Below are 27,524 nucleotides of genomic sequence, written 5' to 3'. Positions count from 1 at the left end.
TACTAGGAGCTTAAACAATTCTACAGGAAAAAATCTAATAATCTAATTTTAAAATGGGCAAAAGATTTGAATAGACATTTGTCAAAAGAAGATATACAAATGGAAAAGAGACATATGAAAAAGTGCTCAATATCACTGATCACCAGAGAAATGCAAATCAAAACTACAATGAGATGTCATCTCACCCCAGTTAACGTGGCTTTTATCTAAAAGACAGGCAATAAAAAATGCTAACGAGAATGTGGAGAAAAGGGAACCCTCATTCACTGTTGGTGGGAACGTAAATCAGTACAACCACGATGGAGAACAGTTTGGAGGTTCCTCAAAAAACTAAAAATAGAGCTACCATACAATCCAGCGATCCCATTGCTGGGTATATTCTCAAAAGAAAGGAAGTCAGTATATCAGAGAGATAGTCGCACTCCTATGTTTGTTGAAGCACTGTTCACAATAGCCAAGATTTGGAAGCAACCTAAGTGTCCATCAACAGATTAATGGATAAAGAAAATGTGATACGTATACACAATGGAGTACTATTCAGCCATAAAAAAGGAGGAGATTCAGTCATTTGCAACAACATGGATAGAACTGGAGGCCATTATATTAAGTGAAAAAAGTCAGGCACAATGAAACATCACATGTTCTCACTTATAGATGGGATCTAAAAATCAAAACAACTGAACCCATTGAGCTAGAGAGGAGAAGAATAGTTACTAGAGGCTGGGAAGAGTAGTAAGAGGGCAGAGATGGTTAATGGGTAAGAAAAAAAAGTCAGAATGAATGAATAAGGCATAGTTTTTGCTAGCATGACAGGTGACTAATGTCAAAAATAATTTAATTGTACATTTTAAAATAACTAAAAGAGAATAACTGGATTGTTTGTAACACAAAGGATAAATGCTTGAGGGGATGGATACACCATTTTCCATGATATGAGTGTTACTCATTGCATGCCCATATCAAAACAACTCATGTACCCCAAAAATATATATACACCTACTGTGTATCCACAAAAATTAAAAATAAAAATTATTTTTAAAAATCAATATATTTTGGATGCAAAAACCACACTCTTAACCACTGCTATTTCTCAAAGACTGAGAAACTCTGTTTAGGCTGAGGGGATCCAGCCCAAAAAGAGAAAAACAATCTAGAGATATAAAACATTATTCAAAAACCAGATGAAAGACAAATTAAAGGGTAAAGGATGGGCAAAAAGAAAACAGAAATAACAGTAATACTAACAACAAGAACTATCACCATTTATTAAGCACTATTTGTCAATGGTGTTAAGTATTTTATGTGGATCACCTCCTTGGATCCTTAAACCAACTATTTGAAGCAGATAATTACTGTCCATTTTACAGATGAAAAACTGAGGCTTAGATATGTAATTTGCCCAAGGCCAACCTACTAGCTAGTGACAGAACAAGAACTCAAACAGTGGTATGCTTGATGTAAAAATCCATGTTCTGCTTCTGCCATGCAGTGCTAGGCTACCTCCTCCAGTGTCCTCACCCCTCACCTCTTTTCCCCCTTCCTCAATGATAAAGAAGGGATTTGTCCCATCAGAAACAGTGAAGGTGAACCAGTCCTTGAGGGAGTTACTGCTGTCATGGCTGTAGCTGACCCGGTTCTGGTAGATGTCTTCCATGGTGAAGGTGGAGGTGAGGTGGAAATGCTGCCCGTTGCTGGTTCGCTCAATGGTGCCATGGCGTGGAGGCTGCACGATGGTGAAAGTGACAGACTCGGCCTGTCCGGAAGGCAAAATACCAGAGGGGAGGGAAGCTCATAACAGAAATCAAAAGAGTGAGTGATGCCCAATTGCTGGTCAAGGGTAGCAGAACCCAAAGACATTGATAAAGTAAGGATTGTATTTTCTTTAGAGATGCCAAAAATAGGGTTAAAGAGAATGACCACACTGTTTGCTAGAATTGCACCTACATTCTGGTACCTTCAGGTGTAAGACTAAAACGTTTAAATTTCTTCTCTTCAGGTCATTGGGGAAAGCCTGAATTGTAAACCTCTATGAAGATGATAGGAAATAGACCTTTTTAATCTGTTCATTTCTTTCCCATACATCTACCCATAAGACTTATATACAGAATCTCATATGCATCACAACAGAAGCTAGCTTCTCATTTTTAATTACTGCTTCGCTGGTGACCCATAGAAAGAAAAAGAGGCATAAAATCCTTCCCAAGGCTTTTCAAGGATTTCCTACCAACTTAGAACAAAATGCCAAGGCCTAACCTGGGCCAGCATGGCCCTCTATGACCTAGTCCCAGGGTTCCTCTCTGGCCTCATTCTTTTCTCCTGTCTATTCAATGGGTTCCAGTCTCTTGGCCTCTTGCCACCTTTGCTACAGTTATTCCCAGAGTCTAAGTGCACTAGATCACAGTGCCTTTGCATTTCTGGTTCCGCTGTCTGGAGGGTGAATTCTCCCAGATAACTCTTGCTTAACAACGTCTTTGCTAAAGTATGACCTCCTCAGAGAGGCCTTCTTTGGATACTCTGAAGTAGCACATCTATCAATCTCTATCTCCCTCATCTGCCTTTATTTTTCTTCATAGCACTCATTGTATCTGATCATAGTATGTTCCTTCTTTCTTTACTGTCTTTTCCCCAACTAAAGGTAGTAAACTCTCTAAGCCTGCAACTTTATCTGTCTTGTTACAGCCCTGTCTTTAGCATCTACAGCAGAGCCTAGAACATCATACGTAATTAATATTTGATGAAAGAATCAATCAATCAAAGAGTGCTGGCACAGAGAACTAATTAATAAGTGTAGCAGTATGAGTTTATGCGAGCTAAGTCATGTCAGAATGTGAGATGCTTTAATCTGGAAGCATGAGAATAAGAGCTTAGTCTCCACATGCGCTGTTTTACTGTACAAAGCCTAGTTTTTGAGGAGGCTCAAATTGTAATAATTAGTTGCCATCAGAGAAGTCTGGATGAAGGAGGTGAAATGGAGAAAAGGGCATATAGGTATAGAAAATCCCTGTTCACACTAATGGGTAAAATGTCATCTACCTGATTTTCTGTAGATCAGTACAAAATCAGCATTATAGCAAGAGCTATAACATGTTAAAAGGATTGTTACATGTACTCAAGGGAGAGGATGAATGTATTTAGGTTTTTAGAAAGGGTTTAAAGCAATTTTATCTCAAATGCATTTGATTTTCTTTTCTAGAAGGCCAGGGTATCTTCTGTTTCTTAATCCTTCAAGGATGTTTGCACTCACCTTACAGTTCCTCCCTACCATCAGGATGCACAGCTGCAAAGCGATAGCTGCCACCAGGTCAGCCTCTCATTTAGCCAGAGAACCCAGGGGAGGAAGCGCTCTTACCTCTGTGTCAGCATCCACCGCCTTAAGCTCAAACTCTGTGATGGTCTTCCTCACGCCCTCCTGCACCCGCATCCCTGAGTTCTGTACGATGGGCAGCAAATCATCGACAGGGTGAAGAGTGATATGGAAAGTCTGAGTTACCTAGAATGGCAGGAAAGTGCAGGTGGGACACCTGTCCCTAGCACCTACCCAACAAGTCCAAGGTGGGTGCTCTCTACTTTCCCTTTCACACATTTCTGGCACAAGTCAATAATTAGGAGCCCCAAAGTGAGTCCTCTTGGGCAAGAACCAAGCTGGCTACAGAGGCTGCCCCTACTCCTTGACTGAGAGCAGAGGAAAATGAAGCTCTCTTTTCACCAGTCACTCTGCCTACTCCATTCAAAGAAGATGGTGAGGAATCAGTACTTTTCAAGGATGGAGTCCAGTGCTCACCTACCTCATTGACTCCATCAGACAGTGTAAAGCTGAAGGCATCTGAATGTTTCTCAGCCTCACTAGAATGGACATACTGAACATTTCGTGAAGTCAGGTCAGCTTGAGTAAAGGAACTAATCTGGATACCTAGAAAAAGGGGAAGAGAGAAACAGAGAGGATATTAAAATGCTAGCCATACATCTAAGGCTAGGGAAGTGTCATACTCTCACCAGAGAGAGGGAGACAGTCCTTTGTATTTTTCTTATAGCATTTATGTCCTGCTCTTGAGGACCTTGTGTTAAGAGTTGTTTGTGGATACAAGAGCATATATTCTGTGGGAGAGCATGTTAACTTAATTATAGTGGCTTCTATGTGCCAAGCCAACAGCAGGTGTTCAATCAATATTACTCTTCTTTCTCTTGGGATTTATATATGTAGGTAAAATCTGTGAAAGGTAGAGCCATTGTCTTATTCTCCAAGCCCCTCTCTCTTCAGTTTTATATTCCCCCAAGCCTCACAGTCCTTTCTGAAGACCTACCCTCATTTTAAATATTGCATAATGGTTTAGCTTTTAAACTAACGTTACAGGGCGTGGCTACACATGGCTTTGTTTCTGTGATTGGTAAGCCATCCCTGGCTGCCATAATTTTATTGGATATTCTTCAAGGTTCCTTTCAACTCTCAGGTCTACGATTCTAGCTTCTCCCATCCCACTTTAGCCAGTCAGGCAGTAACAAAACTTACCGCATGACTTTGGGGCATGAGCAATTATTCCATACCAAATAAAAAATGACCTGGAAAAACAATACCCTTTAATAACATAATAGAGAAAAAAATCATGTTAAATTTTTTTCCCAGAGTCATTTTTAAAACAAAAAGTTTGAAAGAAATTTTAAACAATGGTAAACTATCCCATTAATGTGCAATGTCTCTGTTTTAAATGCCTCACAACATTTAGCAAAACAACTTGGAATTGTTGCTTCTATCTTAGGGCTGCTAGCACTCATACCCAGGTGCCAATCAAGACTGAAATGAAAATCACATCTTTTCATCCTCTAGCACAAATTATCTCCTTCTGATTCTGGGTTTTGAGGTATTAATCAATGTAATCTAGTCCTTTAGTTTGGCCCTGAAATTGATTTGCTGTATTCTGGGTTTTATGATTTGTCATTGTTAACCTACAAAGAAAACAAAGATTCTACATTGACTTATATATTTAAGGGTGACATCAGTATCACTGCTGTATCTTCAAGAAGTAAAAAAAAAAAAAAAAAATCAACCCACATGGTTTACATTTGCATCTCTCCTTATCATCTGAAATTTGTCACACAGATACAATAGCCTCCTGAATATGGGGGCATTAATTTTTTGATGAGGCATTTTATATTTCTGTGCTTGCTACATCAGTTCTTGACAGGCAAGAAATGTAGCACCCTGTCTTATAGCTTTGTCTTTTGGCTCTGGACAGAAATCCATACCATTCTTTAAAAATTTAATAACTTCAGACTGGCTGTACTGAGAAATTTAAATCTCTTCCCCCTGCTGTGAATCCATTCTCACAGCTCACAGGAAAATCTCATTTGGATTCTCACCATCAACTGGTCACCTAATTCACTGTTTCCTTTATGGAAGTCTAAGACTGATTAAGAAAGGTGATAGATTTTGCCTTCCTCTTGAGATTGATTTTTTAAAATATTTTTTATTGAGGTAAAATTGACACATAATAAATTACACATATATAGAGTGTGCAATTTCTTTTTCTTTTCTTTCTTTTTTTTTTTTTTTTTTTTTTTTTTTGAGATAGGGTCTTGCTTTGTTGCCCAGGCTGGAGTGCAGTGACACAATCTCAGCTCACTGCAACCTCCGCCTCCCAGGTTCAAGTGATTCTCCTGCCTCAGCCTCCTGAGTAGCTGGAATTACAGGCACACACTACCACCATACCTGCCTAATTTTTGTATTTTTAGTAGAAACTGGATTTCACCACATTGGCCAGGCTGGTCTCTAACTCCTGACCTCAGGTGATCCACCCACCTCGGCCTCCCAAAGTGCTGGGATTACAGGCGTGAGCCTCTGCCCCCGGCGTAAAATGTGCAATTTCATAAGCTTTGGCACACCGAGAAACCATCACCTCATTCAAAATAGTGAACCAATTCTTCAACCCCGAGTTTCCAACTTACGCTTCATAATCCTTCCATCCTTCCCTTTCCCATCGCCTACTCCATCGCAAAGCAACCAATGAATTGCTTTCTGATGCTACAGATTAGTTGGCATTTTCTCTACTTTTCAATAAATAGAATTATATAATATATACTATTTCATGTCTAGTTTCTTTCATTTAGCATGCTACACATATAAAGCTGCCGTGATGATTAGTGTGCAAATCTTTGTATGGACATAAGCTTTCATTCTTCTTGGTAAACCTCTAGGAGTGAAATGCCTGGAATATATGTTAGGTGTATGCGTAATTTTTTGGGAAACTGCTAAACTGCTTTTCCAACGTGGTAGTACCATTTTATATTCTCACTACATTGCACGAGAGTGCTAGGCTTGACCTTAGTGGGACTTTCCTAATTCAATCTAGCAAACATTGAGTACCTATTATGGGTGGAACACAGTTTAAAGGCTGCTTATGTATGTTGAATTTTATCTTTTAACAACTCTGGGAGGTTGAGGTTAGCACGTTACCCCCATTTTGTATATCATGACACTGTAATTTATATAATTAAAATTTATGTGACATACCCTATGTCACATAGCTAATAAAGGGGCAGTGCTGAAATTGGAACTCGAGGCAGTCTAATTACAAAGTTTACGCCTTCTAGGAGCACTTTTTGTAAAACTCATCTAGACAAGAAACCTCTTGAATTTCACTCTTCTTCTTTAACGCTTTTTCAATATGAAAGTAATATATGTCTGTTAAAGAAAATGTGAAAAATCTAGACATGTAGGAAAGAAATATCATTCATAGACTTACCACTCAAAAAAAAAAACCACAATATTTTTGAGTAGTTCCTTCTAAAATGGCTTATTGGCTGTACCCTCTTTCTTGTGTGAAATATTGATTTTGATGGGTTTTAATATTATCGTTTAAATGACACTCATAAATATGTACCAGGGGTAACAAGTTGCATCTAGAACCTGAGTTTTTTTTTTGTTTTTTTGTTTTTTTTTGAGACGGAGTCTCGCTCTGTCACCCAGGCTGGAGTGCAGTGGCCGGATCTCAGCTCACTGCAAGCTCCGCCTCCCGGGTTTACGCCATTCTCCTGCCTCAGCCTCCCGAGTAGCTGGGACTACAGGCGCCCGCCACCTCGCCCGGCTAAGTTTTTGTATTTTTAGTAGAGACGGGGTTTCACTGTGTTAGCCAGGATGGTCTCGATCTCCTGACCTCGTGATCCGCCCGTCTCGGCCTCCCAAAGTGCTGGGATTACAGGCTTGAGCCACCGCGCCCGGCCATTAGAACCTGAGTTTTAAGAGGACAAGAATTTTTCATGTTTCTTCACTGATGTGCATCTAGAATAACCCCTGGAACACAGTAAGTGCTCAAACCATATTTGGTGAATTAGTTTAGATTATCCACTATAAACTATACCTAAGAGGTTCTTTTGAGCACATACAGTCATGCGCCACATAATGACATTTCAGTTTCGGTCAACAACAGACTGCATATGATGGTGATCCCATAAAATTACAATACTGTACATTTTCCGTGTGTAGATATGTGCCGATACACAAATACTTACCATCATGTTACAATTGCCTACGGTATTCAGTATAGTAACACGTTGCACAGGTTTGTTGCTTAGGAGCAACAGGCTATGCATATAGCCCAGGTGTGTAGCAGGTTATGCCATCTAGGTTTATGTAAGCATACTCTGTGATGTTCACAAAATAATGAAATTGCCTGACAATGCATTTCTCAGAACGTATTCCCCATTGTTAAGCAATGCATGACTATGTTTTCAATCCTCATCCACTTTTTATTTTTAAAATTTTAGCCTTTGCTAATTGGGTTTTGGAAGACTTCATCTGCTCATTTGCCAGCAAGGTGGTGTTTCTAATCACATATTGTCCCTACCGCTGTCACAGCAGGCAGTTGCAATTTGAAATATCTTGAAGGGTTTTAATCCCATTGAAGGTGTTTTCAATCGCTAACCTGCTGGCTAAACTATGTATCTGGCAGTATTATGGAGACCCACATTAACCCTGTCAGTCTTTCCAATTCCCCTGGAGGGCCAGCATGCCAAAGAAAGCAGAGTCCAGGTCAGGGAAATGGTGTGGAAATAAAGCATCTCTGAAGAAATTGCCTTCTTAACAGCCTGTTAGATGATGCCTCAGACCTCCCACTTGCAGCACAGCTGTGGGCAGTTCCATGCATGTTACCCATGTCCATGTCCTATCTGAAGCTCATACTGTGGGAGACGCTCAGCCTTCTTGCTTCAGGATTTTTGCAAAGCCTCTTCTGATGGGTTGAATTGCACCATTTCCCTACCCCAAATTCACATGTTGAAATCCCAAGCCCCAGTATTTTAGAATGTGGCTTATCTGGAAATAGTGTCAACGTAGACGTAATTAGATCACATGAGGTCATTGGGGTGGACCCTAATGGAATATGACTGGTGTCATAAAAAAGATAAATTTGGATACAGACATATCTAAACAGGGAGAACAGCACATAAACGAAAAGATGGCCATCTCCAAGCCAAAGAGAGAGACCTGTGGCAGGTCCTTCCTTCACAGCTCTCAGAAGAAGCCAGTCCTACCAATACCTTGATCTCAAACTTGCAGCCACCAGAACTGTGAGACAATAGATTTCTGTTGTTTAAACTGCATATTCTGTGAAACTTTTTAATGGTAGCCCTAGCAAGCTAATATGCCTCTGCTCTCAGGGAGAACCCAACCAAGACAATGGGTGCATCCTATTTTAGATGGTCTCACAATACTGAAAGAGGTTGGAATAAAGAGGAAATGAAATAACACCATTGCTAAAGCATCACCTCTGAGAACTGTTTCCCAACTAACCCCCACCCCTCTCTTAGGTGGAACCTGCCATGCGTGCTTTGGGCTCCCCCTGTCCTCTGCCATGTGGCTACCGAACATGTGTGTGAATTATGTGTGTACCAAATTATGTGTGCCTGGCTACCGAAACACACACGCACATATTTTTCTACATGTCCCCCACTTCCAAAACTAAGTAGTCTCTTGTAGCAGTAAGTGTTTGCTGAAGGGAGAAAGGCAGGCAAGGAGAAAAGGAGGGAAGGAAGCAACTCTAATATGACAAGTACAAGTATGTAATTACAAACCAGCCTATAAATAGAATTTCACTGGGGTCCTTTTAAAAGACACTTATATTCTAAGCCCCATCTCTAGGAGTCTCTATTTATTGGTCTAGGTGGGGCCCAGGCATCATTATTTTTAAACACATGCCACTCACTCAGATGATTCTAATGTGTAACATTCTAATCACTCACGTGATTCTAATGTCCAAATAGAGCTGAGAACGCTTGATGTAATAGAAGAGTAGAAAGAACAATCAGAAAACCTGCTTTGGTTTCTTTTTTTTTTTTTAATGCTTTCTTTCTGTTCTATATGAGTCACATAGGCTAGTGTAACACACTGCCTTATTTCATTGTATTTTTTTGTCATCTCTATAACTGGAAGAGTCATAGCCCCCTCAGAGGTAGCAGATAAAATGGTGGATGACACTAACATCAAGTATTTGATCTTATTTGATCTGTGCAGTGGTGGGGGCGGCGGTGGTTATGTCTGAAGTTATATGAATTCTGCAGGTTTAAAAAATTATTTTAGATTCAGGGGTACATGTACAGGTTTGTGACAGGGTATATTGTGTGATGCTGAAGTTTGGGCTTCTGTTGATCCTGTCACCCACATGTGAACACAATATCCAATAGTAAGTTTTTCAGCCTTTCCCCCCACCCCTTCCCTCCCCAGTGTCTAAGGTTCCCATCTTTATGTCCACGTATACCCAATGTTAAGCTCTTGCTTATACATGAGAACATGTGATATTTGGTTTTCTGTTTTGAATTCTGCAATATTTTTAATAAGAGAAATTGTGTGGATTTATTGACAAGAGAACTATTTATATCTGGTGAATAAAAATAATGCTTCATATGACTGTTACTAAACTGGTAAGTGCTAAGGGTTGGCCCTTAAACTGCAGTCATGACTAGGTAGCCTAAAGGGGGCTTCATACTGTGATTTCTCCATACATGAGGACACGATACAGACTAGCCTCCACAAAGATAGAAAGCTAGTGAGGAATGAGGATTATGAGTGGGCTGAGGGTGCATGCACAACTGAAGAGGTTTAACTATCCCGTAGCTCACACATCCCAGGAGGCAGCCTGGACTCCAGGGTAGTCTGATTTATGGAGGTGGCTGAGTCAAAGCCCAGGACATTACCTGGAAGTTCTCGCTTTGACCTCTCTCTCTAACTGTGCATTCCCTAAGGACAATATTATCTGCCCAAGCCACACAGGCTCTCATGATGATGTCCCTTCATTTTGAAATCTTGTTGAGATGATATTACGACTTCTGGACAAAATGTCCACTTCCCTGAGAACTTTCAGAAGTGGCCTTAAAAGGTCAACTGGGGTAAGGAAGGGAAGAGATGCTTGTTTGAAAGGTGGTTTACCTTTTTTAGAGCTTTAATTTAGCTCCTTCAAGAAATGAGAACTTGGCAGCGAGTTCAAAGTAGAAAGTGGAAAACTTGTGGGCGACACCTTGATAAGTTAACTCTTAGCAAGAAAGGGTTCCCTGCAGAGTTTTGTAACAGCCAAAGGATTTAAGGATTTAAGACGTCTAGACTCGTCCTCGAGGGTACTCACTTTCGTGGGTACGTCGGTGATTAGTAAATAGCTGATGAAAGGATTTTCAATTTGATGAGGGTAAAGCTCTTCATCTGCCTGATTTTAAGATTTAAGAGCAAGATAGAATCCTGAGAATGGTTAAAACAACAATAACAACACAGGGGTTGGTTCCACATTCCCAGAAGGGTGTGGAAATACTCTTTGTAACCTGCGATTCACAGAGGCTGCATGAAGCTAAGCACTGTACATAATGCTTTTCTTCAAGCAGCATCTCTCACAGAATCAAGAAGCTTTGGGGGCTGACCAGCGAGGAGAGCTACCTCTGGTACCCGCTGCCGCTGCCCTCCTGTGGTGCAGAAGTCCTTCTCTGTTTGCCTTTGCTAAGCACTAACGTCATCTGAAAAGTTTATTTCAGGCTCTGGTTCAGCTGCCAGTGGACTCCACAGGGGGAGGAGAGCAAAGGGCCTTTTAATGGGTCTCTAAATGCCTTTAGAAATTCTGACAGATCAGAGAGGACCTTTTCTTCATCTGGCCAAGCAGCCATTATGTCACTTCAGGCTTTGAGGAAGGTGTGTTGTAACTGGTGAGGGGAATCCAGCAGGAGGTAGCCCTCCTTGAAATATTGCAGAAGCAGCAACTACCTAACTCCTGAATGAAGCACGTGGGGTGAGACTGAAATGAGTAAGGTGTTGAGAGTTGTGTTGTGTTGAGAGTTGTGTTGTGTTGAGAGCTGTCTCTTGGAGCTCTGCTGATTTCAGTACGCTCTATCAGGAATAAAGCTAAAAGTAAGAACAAGGATTCAGACTTAGGATTAGATGCCACAGCCTACTAGTTCCCACTAATCCACTACTGGCCTTTTAGACAGAACAATTATTTGGTTCAGGGCTTATCCCATTCATTGCAGGACATTTATTCATAGCATCCCTATCTCTACCCTCTAAATGCTTGTTTAGCCACCATTAGCCTTCATCCCCATCTGAATCAGTGTGACAACTTGTACCCTAGAGGTGACAACCAAATGCCCTATCCCTTGAAAACCAGTGTTGTCCTGGAAATAACTATATCCCAATATTACTTCCCCCTGCTTAAAAAAGATATGACTCCTGACTATTAGTTAAGTAATTAGATACCCAGTTAAAGTCTACATTCTCCAGCCACCTCACAGCTTTGCACACATATGCTCTTGCCACTGGAAGGTGACATATGTTATCTGAGGCCTGGCACAGTGGCTCATGCCTGTAAACACAGCACTTTCAGATGCCGAAGCAGGCAGCTCACTTGAGGTCAGGAGTTCAACACCAACCTGGCCAACATGGCGAAACCCTGTCTCTACTGAAAATACAAAATTTAGCCAGGTGTGGTGGTGTATGCCTGTAATCCCAGGTACCCGGGAGGCTGAGGCACAAGAATCACTTGAACCTAGGAGGCAGAGCTTGCAATGAGCCAAGATTGCACCACTGCATTCCAGCCTGGGTGACAGAGTGAGATTCCGTCTCAAAAAAAAAAAAAAAAAAAAAAGTGACGTGTGTTCTTCCAGTAATACTCCTAAAAACAAAATGGATGTGGGGCTCCCCTGGCCTTTTCTTCCTTTCTGCTGGCTGGGGGATGACCACAGCTGCAGCATTCACCTTGGCCCAGAGGTGGAAGCCTCACATTGAGGATCACTGAGTCACCTCACACCCCTGGGCCACTTGCCTTTGGATTACTCTGAGAGAAAACGAATGTCTTGTTGAAATCATTGTATTTTGGGGTCTCCTTGGTCCAGCAGCTTAGCTTCTATCTTAGTTAATATAACTCCTTACTCTCATATCCCAAGAAAAACAGGGATATTTTGGGTCTATTGACAGAAGGAAACCCTGATGTGAGGGTGTGGCCTGCTCAATCTCAAAAAAACAGCGCATTACAGGAACTGGACTCTCTTCGGTGACAGAAGGCTCAGGTCTGTCTTCTGCACAGTTTGCATAGGCAGATGGCTCCCTACATCTCCTATGGGGAAGAAGAGATTTCCCCACCTTTTCTCTCTACAGAGGACAGTCAATTATAATCAGCTGACCAAGCAAGACAGCATCAAAATAAGTCTATTTCCCAGTTAACCATCAGGAGGGTGTCTGCAGCACCAATGATTAATAATAATTCCAGGAGGCGTCTGGTCCCCAAATAAATATCTTGCCCTGTACTACAGACACTGGCCTAGAAGTTGCTCTGCTCTTCTTGGAAATAACAGAACCCCCACCCCCGCCTCCGCCCCCCTCAACTCCAACTTCGGGTAAACCCATCCTCACCCATGGAGACAAGTGGGGTGAGGTGCTGCTGCTTTTCGCTAAGCTGTAGCTACCCGCCTTCAGGGAGGCCAGTAAGTATTCAACATGTACTTCCTCCAAAGGGAAACTTTTGACATATAAAAACAATCACCCCCATGAACATTTTCTCATGCTAGGGAGGTAAGGAAGGAGACGTCCTGGCAAAATGAAACAGAAGGGACTCAGTATGGGGTTGGTGATGAGGAGGGCAGGGAAGTCATGCTCTACCAGCCACGGGGAGGGGCACCTCAGAGTAATGAGAAGAGGGCTGGAACCTTGTATCTGCTCTCTTCAGAGTTACTGGAAACAGGCAGATTGAGAAAAACTGGTAGGGACTGGGAAAGGTGTGAATTAGGAAGTCAAGCCCATCGGAAAAAGGCACCTGAAGGAACCATCCCAGGTAGAGAGCATCCCTCCACTTCTGGAGGGCGCTGCTCCAGGAGGAGGAAGCATGATCACCTACTGGCCTCTCCTGAACCAGAGCTGGCTTGGTTTCAGTCACCAGATTTTAAGCCCAGGAAAGGCTGAGGGCTGTGAAATCAGAAAAAGCAAATTTGGAGCCCCTGCCTCCCCAACAGGACTCTTAACACAGCTGGGGTCTGGGAAGAGCTGGGACTGCTACTGACCAGCAGGGAGGCAATGGTAGTGCCTTGCGGAAGCTCAGACCTTTGAAGGCTCTGCACCGTAGGGATGCGCCGCCTAACACAACAGCCAAGTCTGCCCTTTCATCTTTGGAGAGATACAATCAGCAGCCTTCCAGAATTCTGGCGGAGACAATTAGCTCGTGAATTCTTTATCTAATATCTCAGTAGCCAAGGTATTGGGGGTGCTGCTCTGCATACTTCCCCCAGGAACTTACAGACAAAAAGGCAGGTGACCTGCTCTAATTCCCACTAGGGATTTTAGCCAATTTGTCCATCTCTCTGTACGCCCTCCTGCCACACGTACAACACGCCCTCCTCTACCATCGCTCTGGACTCAGATGTGGTCTGCCTCCCTCACTTCCTCCCTTTGATCACCCTCCATCTTTTAAAGCTCATCTCTCCCAACTCTCCCCTTCATTCACTCTGCTGCAGCCACCCTGGTCTCCTTGCTACGTCTCGAACGTGATTTGCCTGATGGAACCCGCCTCAGGATGTTGACATTTGCTGATCCCTCTGACTGGAATGTCCTTTTTTTTTTAATGTATCAGCATGGCCAGCTCCCTGGCTTTCTTCAGATGCCTGCTCAACTGTCATCTTATTATTAAAGAGGCCTTCCCTCACCCGCTTGCTCTCTGTGTTCTCCCGGGAATACCCTTACTTCTCCTGGACACTCATCACCATCTGACACAGCATATATGTGCTTGCTTCCTTGCTGTTGAAATCCTTGCATTAGAAAGTGAGTACAATCAGGGCAGGAACTTCTCCTGTTTTTCCATTTCCCTGGTTGAATTAATGAAGACTCTATAATCTAAAATATGAAAAGAATCCATGAAGCTCTAAATCTCCAACATGCTGTCACTGCCTCTATGTTCCAAGAAATAAAGATCATTCTACCTTTAGATTGTCTTTTTTTTTGAGATAGGGTCTGGCTCTGTCACCAAGCTGCAGTGCAGTGGTGCAATCACAGATCACTGCAGCCTCAAATCCCAGGCTCAAGCAGTCCTCCTGTCTCAGCCTCCCAAGTAGCTATGACTACAAAGAAAAGAAAAGAGGCCGGGCGCGGTGGCTTAAGCCTGTAATCCCAGCACTTTGGGAGGCCAAGACAGGCGGATCATGAGGTCAGGAGATCGAGACCATCCTGGCTAACAAGGTGAAACCCCATCTCTACTAAAAATACAAAAAATTAGCTGGGTGTGGTGGCAGGCACCTGTAGTCCCAGCTGCTTGGGAGGCTGAGGCAGTAGAATGGCGTGAACCCGGGAGGCGTGAACCCGGGAGGTAGAGCTTGCAGTGAGCTGAGATTGCGCCACTGCACTCCAGCCTAGGCGACAGAGTGAGACTCCGTCTCAAAAAAAAAAAAAAAAAAAAAAAAAAAAGAAAAGAAAAAAAAGAAAAGAAAAGAAACGGGGTCTCACTATGTTGCCCAGGCTGGTCTCAAACTCCTGGACTTAAGTGAGATCCTCCCACCTCAGCCTCCCAAAGTGCTGGGATTACAGGTGTGAGCCACCGCACCTGGCTCTAGATTGTTTATTCAGAAAATATCTCTTGTCACTCACATCCATTCAGCTCCCAACTTGTACAGGTTCTCCCCTGAAATTCCTTCCTTTCTTCCTTCCTTCATTCAACCAACAAATGTCTATTGAATACTTACTAGGTACAGGAATTCTCTCTCACATTATTCTCATGTTACTATTCTCATGGCTGCTGCTCTAGGTGAAACCCCACTACCTTCTACCTGGCCAAATGTGAAAGTTTTCTAACCCCTGCCACTGCCTCCTTTTTCTTTCCTTCAGTTCTTCCTGTTAGACACTACCTGATGAATTTCACTTTTCTTCCTTGCTCAAAATTCCACAGTAACTCACTATTGCTTATTAAATTAAATAGAGGTTACTTATCCCAGCTTCGAAGATCCTCCATAAACTCTCAATCTATGCATGAGCCCCATTTCCTACTATTTTTAGAATACGTGCTTCAGTTAAATTGGCCTACTTGTTGTTTGAATGTGCCTCTCATGCTATTCCCATCTCTGGAAAGAATACAAATTCTGTATGCCCAAACTCTGCCTTCCAACGGCACTCTTAAATGCGACCTCTGTGCACTTTCTCACCCAATGTAGCCTCTCCCATTTTTAAACTCCTACAACACCATGTTTATAACTTTCTTAAAACACCTGCCATATTTTCCCCTGAGCTATGGTTATGTGCAAAGGTTCCTTTTCTTACCCAGTAGAGAACTCTGGAGGGCAAGGATTGTATCTCATTCATCTTCCCTTCCTGAACAGCAGCTAAACCAGAATCTTGCTCAGTACACTTGCTCACTCACTATTCACTGGACTGAATTTTTAAGCCCTGCAGAATGCCTTGCACAAGTGCTCAAGGGAGTATAGATGAAAAGCAGGATGCAGTGTTTGCCCTAAAGGAATTTATCTAGTTATGGAGACAAGATTGCATACAGAAAATTTTACATGTACTTTTTAATTTACCTTCAGGGAGTAATCATTAAGCACCTGCTGTGTGCTAAGTATAATACAAGGCAGTGCGTAATGGTCAAAATCAGTGAGGCAGAAAATAAATATGAATTAAGGCAGATTCTAGGTATACATGATACATGATGTGGCTGCCCTCAATACTTACTAAGGCCTAAGTTTTGATTCAATAAATCAAGAGATGATAGACTTACCTGGTGACGTTGCATGTTCCAGGTGGCCCAGCTGGGGCTGTCTGGTGATTCTGTAGATCAATTCTGTAGGGCCACTGTCTTGGTCAGTGGCCGACAGCTGCAGGGTGGTGATTTTCTTCACTGAGTTTTCATCCAAGACCAGTCCTTTATTGGTGATGATGACTGGTGGGGATTTGTCTTCTGAAAATATCAGAAATAGTGCTTTGAAATGGCATCTTCTCAGCCTCCTTTCTTTAATTCTAGGCCTGGTGCCAAGAAGTAAGATCAGAGTCATCTCTAGACCTGTGTGTTAGACAGCACACCAAGGAGCCAGGGGTTTGTGCAATAAAGGGGGTATGATTTTCAGTTTCCACACCAGCTAGGTAAAGGGAAGGACTCGAGCCTTGAGGTGAACAAAGTGTAAACTATGTAACCTCCGAACTGCTAAAATAGTTTTATATTAGAAAATCAAATGTCCCTTTACCTAGAACGCTGATGGAAAATGACTGGTCAATCAATCTGTTGCCTTCTCCATCAACCACATCAAATTTAAAAGCAAAGCTTCCGCCAGGTTCTCCTGTTCCATGACTATATTCTACATGGCCTATAAAAAGGAAAAAAAAAAAAAAAATCAAGGTTTGCTATCAGTGCTTTCTGCCCTTATTTCTGAAGCAAGAGGTAGGAATTCAATTGGTGTTCACACCAATGAATCAATTCACACCTTCCTCGCTTTGACACTGCTTTTGACATTTTAATCTAAAGTTTTCATTTCCTCCTTTTCCTCTCCCACCATCTACTTTCTCATAACCAAAGACCTTCTCACAGCAAAATCACCCCAAGTGACATTTCTCATGGTTAAGGCCGAGCCTTTTTGAAAGATCAGCTCAGCCTCTAAGGATATCTCATGAAAACTAGATCCACAAAACTGCCCATGTGTAAATGTGCACTGACCACACCCACATCACCTGGAGTGACCCTATTATATATCCGAATCACAAGGTCAAGAAGACACAGAGCTGCACCTCACGTTCTCCCAGAACTCTTCACTTTTCGTTGCCAAGTTCATGGAGCAACATGGGCTATAGCCAACCAACTAATAAATAAACTCCATATAGAACTCAAAAGGATCTAAAGGGAGAAGTACAACAAAAATGTATTACATTTTTGTTAACCTACTGCATCACTTAAAAGCATCTATCAATTTGGTTATGTAAATATAACCAAATCTCTGAGAAGAGGGGACTGGTCTTATCTTTTAAAAGTAGACACCGACACATGAAATAATTAAGGAATTACTTTCCTTTTGCCTCTTCCACTCCCCTTCATTAAAGTGCAGCCAGGTCCAATGAGAATTCAGCTGCTGTCAATTTTAGGTGTTAGTGTGTGGGCAGGACCCTTGTTTCTTATCAGCAGGGGTATATTTCCATTTCTAAACAGAATTGCACATAATCACAAGCCTTTGGATTACTTTTTTCCCCAATATATAACTTTTTTTTCCCTTTTGTATCCCTGAAAGCACTGTACAGTAACTACGTAGCATTTAACATTTATGCCTTTACATTACATCAGCATTTCCTGCAGGAGGGATGAGCCATGTAATTTCCCCCAGGCAGCTCCGATTTATGCCCTTCCATTTTGCTTAGTCCATTAACTTGTGCTCTTTGGGGAGCTGAAAAGAGATATAAATTGCTCACCTAAGGAAGGCATAATTTTCACCTTAATCCATCCCAACTCACTTCTTTTTTCCTTCTCTCTCTCTCTCATATACACTTTTTAGCATCACAGCAAGTCAAAATAACTTTTTCTCTCCATAATACCTGCAAATGCCATCAACGCTAAGTCAAAGTATGCACACATTTTAACCAAGAAAGATAGGCCTTTTTCAAAAACAAAAAAGAAAAAAAACAAATGAGAAAACAAGGAAGAGAACAAATGAAGCTCTTCAAAACAAAGAGTGCACAGTTTATTGCCACAGACTACCAGACATTTAACTGTCATTTTATTAGTGTAGGTGCAGTCTACGGAAGCCTGGTAGGAAGAATATAACTAGCTGACCTTGGCTAATGTCTGCCTGGGTGAAACTTCTGACAGGGCCTTTAACAGAAATTTGCTCCAGGTTGCCATGCTTCACCATCTGCAGGCGCCCTGCACCAGGATCTTCCTTCATGATGTACATAACCTGACGATCATCTGAGTCAATATCTGTCACTTTCAAGTGCTGTTCTGTGATGTGTGCTACAGACCCTTGGAAGAGAATGGAAGAGAGTAGGTTATTCCCCAACATTTCCTTTGAATGGGATGTCAAATGATTTTAGGAGACTGGAGTTCAAATTATCATATGTTTATTGGGTCTAGGTACCAGGCACTTGCCCTTCTCAGTTTCCAGCTGAATAAGTTATAAGTTCCCTAGTGAAAGAGTACCAACATTTCAATTTGCTAATCATCCCTTGAGTCTACACCCAAGCACTTTTTTCCTTCTGACCCATTTTCATTCTCTCCCATGTTCCTTTGACTCAGTGACCTATCAGTTAGTACCTAGATCTGTGGAATAACTCCCAGTTCTGTAACAAAAATAACTCCTAGATCTATGATGAAACCTCCTTGGATTTAGTTTTTTTTACTGTCTTGAGGATCACCAAATCAGAAAATAATAGCTTTACATAAACTCAAACATATCTTGTTGCCATCTCAGACCAAGTAGTGAAAATCAGCATCCCTCAGGACAGAGGATGTGCTGAGTGTTAGGAGCAAGGAGATCTGAGCCTCTGGGCCCCAGACACTGCACATGTGTTGGGGATGAAGATAAGGCCTTGGCTAATGGCAAACTCCTCTTCTCAGGGTCTTGTCACTTGCTTTATTATGCAGCTGCTTTATCATGTTAAAAACAGTAAATCCCGGTAAAGTAGAGCCCAGTTATTCATGCATAATACATTCTGGTGTTTGGAGTGACAATCTGCCATGAGCTGTGAACATCCCTGCATGTTCTTGGTGAGTAACACCAAGAACATAAGGCCCTGACTATGCTTTACCCAGGCCATCTCTCAGAGAGCAACCTTGAGGGATGAGGTAATGTCTTCCTCTCAGACAAAAAAAAAAGACTTGCATTCTGCTGCTGTAACAAGGAGAATTCCCCAAGCTCAGTATTCCCCTCTGTAATGCATCCTACTGCACGTGAAAGTGTCTATCTAGGCCCTCTGCATCACCCCTGTGGGACTGGGATGGCAGAGGGAACCGATGCAAACCTGCTGATGCCCATGCTGCCTGCTGTGCTATGAGTAACAAGAGTGCTGTGTCTCTGATGGAGGAATCCTGTATCTTCTATCAGCATCCATGAAACAGGAACAGGCTAGTTTATTAGCTTATAAGTAGGATAAAGTCAAATCCTAGACTTGATACTTAAGACCTTTGAGAACTACAAAGTTTTCCAATACTATTATACCATATATTTTTCACTGCAAAATACACATGAAACTAAGAACAGACAAACAACAGAACTCTAGTAAGGTGCAGACACCCTGGGCAAAAGGTCCACTCCTTAAGTAACTTCCTACTGCAAACTGTTCAAGACTAACACTTGTCACAGGTCCTCCAATGTTGCTTAAACATGAGCAAAATTAGAATATTAAAACCCTAGGAATACTCATATTCGATAATTCAAATTATTTGTATAATCACTTTTTTTTTCTTTTTTTTTTTTTTTAATTTATTTATTATTATTACACTGTAAGTTGTAGGGTACATGTGCATAAACGCAGGTTTGTTGCATATGTATACTTGTGCCTTGTTGGTGTGCTGCACCCATCAACCTCGCTATTTACATCAGGTAACTCCCAATGTAATCCCCTCCCTCCCCCTCCCTCATGAGTAGCCCTGTGTGTGATGTTCCCTTCCCAGTCCAAGTGATTCATTGTCTGCCCTACCTATGAGTGAGAACATGTGTGTTTGGTTTTCTGTTCTTGTGATAGTTTACATGAATGATGGACTCCAGCTGCATCCATGTCCCCAGTGACACAAACTCATCCTTTTTATGGCTGCATAGTATTCCATGGGTGTATATGTGCCACATTTTCTTTTTTTTTAATGACTTATTATTATTATACGTTGTAGGTACATGCATAACTGCAGGTTTGTTACATATGTATACTTGTGCCTGTTGCGTGTTGCACTCCATCAACTCGGGCTATTTACATCAGGTATAACTCCTCCTAATGCAATCCCTCCCCTCCCTCCCATGATGGGGGCTCCCGTGTGTGTGATGTTCTCCCAGTCCAAGTGGATTCATTGTTCAGTTCTATGAGTGAGAACATGGTGTTTGGCTTTCTGTTCTGTGATAGTTTGTTAAGAATGATGGATTCCATGCATCCATGTCCCTACAAAGGACACAAACTCATCCTTTTGATGGCTGCATTAAAGTCTCCATGGTGTATATGTGCTTACATTTTCTTAATCCACCCTCGTCACTGATGACATTTTAACATTCCAAGTCTTTGCTATTAGAAATAGTGCTGCAATAAACACACGCGGTGCATGTGTCTTTAGACAGCATGCCAATTTATAATCCTTTGGGTATATACCCAGTAATGTATTTGTTTTGGTCATATGGTACATCTAGTTCTAGATCCTGAGGAATCGGCCATACTGTTTTCCGCAATGCATGAACTTAGTTTACAATCCCAACCAAAGTAAAAGTGTTCCTATTTCTCCACATCCTCTCCAGCACCTGTTGTTTCCTGACTTTTAATGATCGCCATTCTAATTGGTGAGATGGTATCCATTGTGGTTTTGACTTGCATTTGATGCATGATGGCGAGCATTTTTTCATGTGTTTGTTGGCTGTATGGTCGTTCTCTTTGAGAAATGTCATTCTACATCCTTGGGTCTTAATTTTTGGATGGGGTTGTTTGTTTTCTCTTTGTAAATTTGTTTGAGTTCTGTAGGTTCTGATATTAGCCCTTTTGTCAGATGAGGACAAAAAAATTTTCTCCCATTCTAGTAGGTTGCCTGTTCACTCTTGATGGTAGTTTCTCTTTTGCTGCAGAGCTCTTTTAGTTTAATGAGATCCCATTTGTCAATTTTTGGCTTTGCTGTCATTGCTTTTTGGTGTTTTAGACATGAAGTCTTTTGCCCATGCCTATGTCCTGAATGGTACTACCTAGGTTTTCCTCTAGGATTTTATGTATTAGGTCTAACATTTGTCTCTAACCATCTTGAATTAATTTTCGTGATAAGGAGTAAGGAAAGGATCCGAATGTAGCTTTCTACTTATGTATTAGCCAATCTTTTCCCAGCACCATTTATTAAATAGGGAATCCTTTTTCCTGTTTCTTGTTTTCCTTCCTAGGTTTGTCAAAGATCATGGCTGTATGCATATTTGAGGACTCTGTTCTGTTCCACTGGCCTGGTGTTCTGTTTCAGCCCAGTACCATGCTGCCTGGTTTACTGTAGCCTTGTAGTATAGTTTGAAGTCAGGTAGGCTGCTGATGCCTCCAGCTGTCTCGACTTAGGATTGTCTTGAGAGATATGGGTTTTGGTTCCATATGAACTTAAAGCAGTTTTTTCCCAATTCTGTGACTGAAACTCATTGGTAGCTTGGATGGGGATGGCATTGAATCTATAGATTACCTTGGGCAGTATGGCCATTTTCACGATATTGATTCTTCCTATCCATGAGCATGGTATGTTCTTTCCATTTATTTCAGTCCTTTTATTTCAGTGAGCAGTGGTTTGTAGTTCTCCTTGGAAGAGGTCCTTACATCCCTTGTAAGTTGGATTCCTAGGTATTTGATTCTCTCAGCTACCAGAATGGAAGTTCATTCATGATTTGGCTCTCTGTTTGTCTTTGTTACTGGTATAAGAATGCTTGTGATTTTTGCACATTAATTTTGTATCCTGACTTTACAGTTGCTTATCAGTCAAGGAGATTTTGGCTGAGACAATGGGGTTTTAACATACAATCATGTCATCTGCAAACAGGGACAATTTGACTTCTTCTTTTCCTAACTGAATACCCCTTGATTTCTTTCTCTGCCTAATTGCCCCAGCCAGAACTTCCAACACCATGTTGAAGAGGAGTGGTGAGAGAGGGCATCCCTGTCTTGTGCCAGTGTTCAAAGGGAATTTTTCCAGTTTTTGCCCATCTCAGTATGATATTGGTCAGGGTTTGTCATAAATAGCTCTTATTATTTTGAGGTAATGCCCATCAATTCTAATTTATTGAGCTGCTTTTGCATGAAGGGCTGTTGAATTTGTCAAAAGCCTTTTTCTGCATCTACATTGGAGATGTCCGCCCCGGCCCACCTGCTCACTATGTTTTTATTGATTTGCTTAATGTTGAACCAGCCTTGCATCCCAGGGATGAAGCCCAATTTGATCATGGTGGATAAGCTTTTGATGTGTTGCTGAACTGCCTCACAGTATTTCATTGGAGGATTTTGCACGGCTGTCAGGGATATTGGCTCAAAATTTCTTTTTTTGTTGCATTCTGCCAGGCTTTGGTATCAGGGATGATGCAGCTGGGCCCTCATAAAATGAGTTAGGGAGGATTCCCTCTTTTCTATTGATTGAATAGTTTCAGAAGGAATGGTACCAACTCCTCCTTGTACCCTCCTGTAGAATTCAGCTGTGAATCCATCTGGTCCTGGACTTTTTTAGTTGGTAGGCTATTAATTGTTGCCTCAATTTCAGAGCCTGCTATTGGTCTATTCAGGGATTCAAACTCCTTCCCTGCCAGTCTTGGAAGAGTGTATGTCCAGGAAATTGGTCCATTTCTAGATTTCCAGTTTATTTATGAGAGGTGTTTATAGCCTCTTGATGGTAGTTTTGTATTTCTGTGGGTCGGTGGTGATATCCCCCTTTATCATTTTAATTAAGGCCGATTTGATTCTTCTTCTCTTTCTTCTTTATTAGTCTTGTTAGGTATTCACCGACTTTTAATCTTTTTCAAAAACCAACTCCCCTGATTCATTGATTTTGATATTTTTTGGTGTCTCTATCTCCTTCAGTTCTCTGCTCTGATCTTATATTTCTTAGCCTTGCTAGCTGCTTTTGAATGTGTTTGCTCTTGCTTCTTAATTCTTTTTAATCATGAGTTAGAGTGTCAATTTTGTAGATCTTTTCCCGCTTTCCTTGTGCATTTAGTGCTATAAATTTCACACCGTCTTTAAATGTCCCAGAGATCGGTATGTTGTATCTTGTTCTCATTGGTTTCAAAGAACATCTTTATTTCTGCCTTCATTTTGTACCCAGTAGCTGTTCAGGGAGCAGGTTAAAATTCAGTTTCCATATGAAGTTGATGTTTTGATTGAGTTTAGTCCTGAGTTCTAGTTTGATTGCAAATTGTGGTCTGAGAGACAGTTTGGTAATAATTTCTGTTCTTGCACATTTTGGTTGAGAGCCATTTCAATTACGGGCCAATTTTGGAATAAGTACGATGGGGAAAGAAGAATGTATAATTCTCGTTGATTGGGGTGGAGAGTTTCCAGATGTTCATTAGGTTCGCTAAGGTAGAGATGAGTTCAATTCCTGGATATCCTTAGAAACAATTTTCTGTCTCGCTGATCTGTCTAATGTTGACAGTGGAGTGTTGAAGTTCTCCCATTATTATTGGTATGGGAGTTCTTGCTTCCCTTTTGTAAAGTCTCTCTAAGGACTTGCTTTTATGAATCTGGGCGGCTCTGTATTGGGTGCATATATATTTAGGATAGTTAGCCTTTTCCTGTTGAATTGATCCCTTACCATTATGTAATGGCCTTCTTGTCTCTTTTGATTTTTACGGTTTAAAGTCTGTTTTATCAGAGACTCAGATGCCAAACTTTTTTTTTTTTTTATTTCCATTTGTTGTAAATCTTCCTCCATCCTTTATTTTGAGCTCATGTATGTTCTCTAAGTGTAGATGGGTCTCCCTGAATACAGCAGGTGACTGATGGGTTCTGACTCTTATCCAGTTTGCCAGTTCAGCCTCCCACCTTGGAGCATTTAGTCCATTTACATTTAAGGTTATGATTGTTATATGTGTGAATCCTGATCCTGCCATTATGATACAACTAAGTTGCTTTTTGCTCATTAGTTGATATAGGTTTCTTCCTAGCCCTAGCTGTTCTCATTTGGCATGTTTTTGAGATGGCTGGTACCGGTTGTTCTTTCCATGTTTAGTATTTCTTCAGGTTCTCGTGGGCAGGCTCTGGGAGTGGTAATGCGTCTCAAGCATTTTGCTTTCATCTGTAAAGGATTTTATTTCCTTCACTTATGAAACTTTAGTTTGGCTGGATATGAAATTCTGGGTTTAAAATTCTTTTCTTTAAGAATGCTTAAATGGCTGGCCCCTACTCTCTTCTGCTTGAGAGAGTTTCTGCCGAGAGATCTGCTGTGAGTCTGATTTTCGGCTTCCCTTTTGTGTAACCTCCGGGACCTTTCTCTGGTCGTTCTTAAGATTTTTCCTTCATTTCAACTCTTGGTGAATCTGGCAATTATGTGTCTTTGAGTTGCCTTCCTTTCAGAGAGTCTTTGTATTTCTATTTCCTGGATTTGAATCTTTTCGTGCTTACCGCCCTGGCCAGGGGTTGGGAAGTTCTCCTGATGATATCCCGAAGAGTGTTTTCCAACTTGGTTCCATTTTCCCCTACTTTGTGGCACCCCAATCAGATGTGATTTGGTTCTTTACATAATCATGCTTCCTCTTTTTGCAGGCTTGTTCTTTATTTCTTTTTTCTTTTGGTTTCTTCTTCGCTTCATCATTCATTTTATCCCTGACCGCTGATGCCATCAGCTGATCGAGTCGGTTACTGGAAGCTTGTGGCATTTGTCACCGGGGATTGCGTCATGCTTTTCATCTCTTTCATTTCTGGCTTATGACCTTCTCTTGCATTAATTAGTCTAGCCGGCCAATTCTTCCACTTTTTTTTCGCGATTTTTAGTTTTTATGCTTTCTGCAATGCATTCTCCTTTAATTGAGAAATTTGATGCACCGAAGCCTTTCTCTCATCTCGGCCAAAGCCGCTCTCTCATTCAGGCTTTTGATCCGCGAGCGATGATGAGCTTCCTTTGTCGAGATGCTTTGTTTTTGAATCTCCAGCTTTTCGTTCCGTTTTTCCCATCTTTGTTTTATCTGCCTCTGGTCTTTGATGATGGATGTCGATGGCGGTGTCCTTCCTGTTTGATAGTTTTCCAACAGCCAACTCTCTGTTTGTAGGCCCTGTTGGAGATTGCTTGAGGTCCACCCAGACCCTGTTTGCCTGGGTATCAGCAGCAGAGACCGCAGAAGATAGAATATTCTTCTGAACAAAAATCACCTGATTCTTGCTTGGAAGCTTCCTCCTCAGGGTGTACCACCCCTGTGAGGTGTGGGGTGTCAGACTGCCCCAGTGGGATGTCTCCAGGGCTACTCAGGGGTCAGGGACCCGCTTTGAGCAGGAGTCTTGTCCTCAGATCTCAACCGTGTTGGGGAGATCCACTGCTCTCTTCAAAGCTGCCGCAGACAGAGTCGCTGGGTCTGCAGAGGTATTTCCGCTGCTTGTTGGTTGCTTACTGTGCCCTGCCCCCAGAGGTGGAGTCTACAGAGACAGGTAGAGTTTTGAGCTGCTGTGAGCTCCACCTGCCCCAGCCTCCCAGCAGCTTTGTTTACCTGCCTTAAGCTCTGGAGCAATGGCGGGCGCCCCTCCCCAGCCTCGCGTTGCCTTTGCCGTAGATCACAGACGCCGATAGCAATGAGGAGGCCCGCGGGTGGGACCTCCGCCAGGTGTGGGATATGATCTCCTGGTGTGCCTGTTTGCCCAGCAGTATTGGGATGGGAGTTACCCATTCTCCAGGTGCTGTGTGTCTCACCTCTGGCTAGAAAAAAGGGATTCTTCCCTTGCGCTTCCTGCAGGCAATGCCTCGGGCCCCAGCCGCCTCGCTGGTCGGGCTGCAGCAGCTGACCAGGCACCGATCTTCCGCACTCCCAGTGAGATGAACCGAAAATTCTCAGTTGAAATGCCACCACTGCCTTTCTAGGCCGCTGGCGCTGGGAGTTGAAGACTGAGCCGGCCTTAGAGCCTCGGCTATCTTGTTCGGGCCTCAGAGGATCACTACTTCACGGCCACCCCAGCTTCCCCTCCATGAGCCAAAAATAAGCATTTTAAAAATTATGCTATATTTCGTTATTTGTTTCCATGGGGTTTGTTGAATGGCAGTAAATGTTACAGGAAACCTGGGCCTAGGAGAAGTTGAATAAATTAAGATTTTTGAGGACCCTGGAAATATTATAAACTCTTCTCAACCTTTTCTCAAATTCACAGACCTAGGCATCTGGTCCAAAGGTTTTTAGAAGTTCACATTTGTCACTAACAATTCTTGGTATCCCTAAAATAAGAGTTTTCCAAAACTCCAATCTCCCCAAGTATGGAACAGCTACTTTAAGATGCACCCACATCACTAACATGGAAGAAAGTACTGCATACTGGACAAAAAAGAAATAAGGATAGAAAAATCATGGCCACTCTCCTTTATTTCTGTGGTACCTGCTGAGAGCTGTAAGCCTCGGTTTATAGCCAAGTGAGGTGCATCACTTGTAGGCAGTTCTATGTAGATCTTCATCCTCCCTGTGTCCACGTGGAGGCCATCAGTGAGAGAGAACTGGAACTCATCCACGGCCATGCCAGGGACACCAGGCACATACCCAACCAGCCCAGTTAGGATGTCCTGGTAGGTGAAGGTAGAGCCCTGGGCTAAAACTCTCCCATTCTCCAGAGGCTCAGAGGCAGTTTGCCTCTGGAGTAGATGACCTGAGGAAGGAGGTAAAGAAAAACAAAACAATGGTAGAATATATATCATTCCTGTAGGTATATATATATATACACACACACACATATATTATATATATACACACACACACACACACACATATATATATGATTCAAAACATTGTCTGATTTTTCCAAGTAGTATGAGTCTGGATAGAATGTCAAGTGCCTCAGAGGCTCTTGGTGCCAACAGCTTAGCATTTTACATATAAGCACAGGGTGCTGCTCTGTGGCCTCATATACAAATAAAAAAGACAAAGTCCCACTTATCCTAGTTTAAAAGTCTCTTAAGGAGACACAGATGGATGTGGTAATATAGTGACTTACAAATCACATCTTCCTCCATGAATTCAAACTTACTTCATTATCTAAATCTTATTTTTTCCTTCTGCAAAGTGAAAATAGCACTCTCTTCACTCACTGTCTTTCTCTTAGGGCATCTAGAGTGAAAGATGGGACTATGCTTTAAATTCCTTTTCAATTAAGAGAGACACTAAGCATCTTTAGATTGAAGCGTATATTTCTGTTTTCAAGGGTCATGTACCACATCGGGACAGTC

General features: G+C 42.0%; 1 protein-coding gene and 1 long non-coding RNA gene across 6 annotated transcripts in view; both read right to left on the bottom strand.

Moving 5' to 3' along the window:
• Window positions 1–27,524, bottom strand: part of FRAS1 (Fraser extracellular matrix complex subunit 1) — a 453,697-nt gene that overhangs the window by 80,227 nt on the left and 345,946 nt on the right. For 3 of the 5 annotated variants that reach the window (XM_031664536.1, XM_031664539.1, XM_031664540.1), the window contains 7 exons: window positions 26,684–26,947; window positions 18,246–18,434; window positions 16,675–16,794; window positions 16,212–16,391; window positions 3,786–3,910; window positions 3,350–3,490; window positions 1,526–1,753 (listed from right to left, as the gene is read on the bottom strand). In XM_031664536.1, the coding sequence (XP_031520396.1) occupies window positions 1,526–1,753; window positions 3,350–3,490; window positions 3,786–3,910; window positions 16,212–16,391; window positions 16,675–16,794; window positions 18,246–18,434; window positions 26,684–26,947 (1,247 nt within the window). The remainder of the gene's footprint in view (window positions 1–1,525; window positions 1,754–3,349; window positions 3,491–3,785; window positions 3,911–16,211; window positions 16,392–16,674; window positions 16,795–18,245; window positions 18,435–26,683; window positions 26,948–27,524) is intronic. The other 2 variants (XM_031664537.1, XM_031664538.1) reach the window with 2 other exon arrangements.
• LOC116274191 lies at window positions 5,767–14,533 on the bottom strand. Its single transcript, XR_004182786.1, has 3 exons — window positions 12,872–14,533; window positions 7,224–11,368; window positions 5,767–6,901 (listed from the first exon to the last, which is right to left on the bottom strand). It is a non-coding gene; the product is annotated as an uncharacterized LOC116274191 (long non-coding RNA).

Source organism: Papio anubis, chromosome 3 (genome assembly GCF_008728515.1).
Source record: "Papio anubis isolate 15944 chromosome 3, Panubis1.0, whole genome shotgun sequence".
Taxonomy (NCBI): domain Eukaryota; kingdom Metazoa; phylum Chordata; class Mammalia; order Primates; family Cercopithecidae; genus Papio; species Papio anubis.
This window is presented reverse-complemented; position numbering and strand designations above follow the sequence as displayed.